The following is a 1351-nucleotide window of genomic DNA, read 5'->3' as shown; positions in this document are numbered from 1 at the left end:
ACACACACACACACACACACACACACACACACACAAAAGGGAGAAATAAGGGGGAAAGTTCTGCTGAAAAACACAGTGGGTTTTCAGGTGGTTTCCTACCCCCTACCATCAGCCGAAGTGGGTGTCTGCACCACACTTGTCTGCTGTCCTGGCACTGGAGCTCTTGCACTGCTGATCAGAAGATCAAATTTGGTGCTTCTGCAGGTATTGGAGCAAACTTTGTCATGTTGGTAAAAATCAATCTGTCCGGAGTCCATCATTTTCCTGTGCAAAGGGAGACAAGAAGTACCAGTTCAGCCTATACTTCATATAGTGGGAACTAGGCCTCAGGGAAAAATAGGGACAACATTGCTGAGTCTACTGTGTAAATTAGGGAAACCTAATAGTGTTAGAAGTCATTAGGTTGCAAAAATTCTAATTTGGGCTTTAAATTTTCACTGGTCCTGCCCACATTTATCAGTATTCCTTCTCCCTCCGTAGTTTATTCATTATGAGTACTCCAGCAAGATCTGGTGCCAGTTTCACAGACATAAAGTTTCAGTCTTTTAAAAAACTCTCCTAGGCATACAGAAAAAAGACTATACTAAACCCACTCTGGAAAATGTCCTTATAATTGGATCCACAAAACGTTATTATAGACCACGAGCAAAACCATGGGGTATTTTAATTATAGTAAATTCTATGTTATAATGTCACGTGGCTTTCACTAAATATTTTTTAGTATTTTCTTTTTTACATTTGGGAAGAATTGGCATGTGCTTGTCTTTCTGGGTAAATAAAACCCATCAAGAACAACAAAACTCAAACTTAAAGGTATTCCTTAACCAGGCGCAGTGGCTCATGCCTGTAATCCCACCACTTTGGGAGGCCAAGGCAGGAGGATCACTTGAACTCAGGAGTTTGAGACCAGCATGGGCAACATGGTAAAACCTCATTTCTATAAAAAATACAAAAATCGGTCACGCGCAGTAGCTTACGACTGTAATCTCAGCACTTTGGGAGACCGAGGCGGGTGGGTCACGAGGTCAGGAGATCAAGACCATCCTGGCTAACACGGTGAAACTCCTCCTCTATTAAAAATACAAAAAAAAATTAGCCGGGCATGGTGGCGAGCGCCTGTAGTCCCAACTACTGGGGAGGCTGAGGCAGGAGAATGGCATGAAACCCAGGAGGCGGAGCTTGCAGTGAGCCAAGATCACGCCACTGCACTCCAGGCTGGGTGACACAGCGAGACTCTGTCTCAAAAAAAAAAAAAAACAAAAATCAGCCAGGCATGGTGGCTCATGCCTGTAGTCCCAGCTAATTGGTAGGCTGAGGCTGAAGAGTCACTTGAGCCTGGGAAGCTGAGGTT

At 44.0% G+C, this 1351-nt stretch overlaps 1 protein-coding gene across 2 annotated transcripts in view; it reads right to left on the bottom strand.

Annotated features, from left to right (window-relative positions):
• The window catches only part of GMEB1 (glucocorticoid modulatory element binding protein 1), a 51529-nt gene that overhangs the window by 16206 nt on the left and 33972 nt on the right, over positions 1 to 1351 (bottom strand). For both annotated transcript variants that reach the window (XM_011981739.1, XM_011981740.1), the window contains exon 5: positions 107 to 264. In XM_011981739.1, coding sequence (XP_011837129.1) covers positions 107 to 264 — 158 coding nt within the window. The remainder of the gene's footprint in view (positions 1 to 106; positions 265 to 1351) is intronic.

This window comes from Mandrillus leucophaeus, unplaced genomic scaffold, assembly GCF_000951045.1.
Source record: "Mandrillus leucophaeus isolate KB7577 unplaced genomic scaffold, Mleu.le_1.0 Scaffold23, whole genome shotgun sequence".
Taxonomy (NCBI): domain Eukaryota; kingdom Metazoa; phylum Chordata; class Mammalia; order Primates; family Cercopithecidae; genus Mandrillus; species Mandrillus leucophaeus.
Note: the sequence above shows the minus strand (reverse complement) of the source record. Positions and strands in the feature narration are given on the sequence as shown.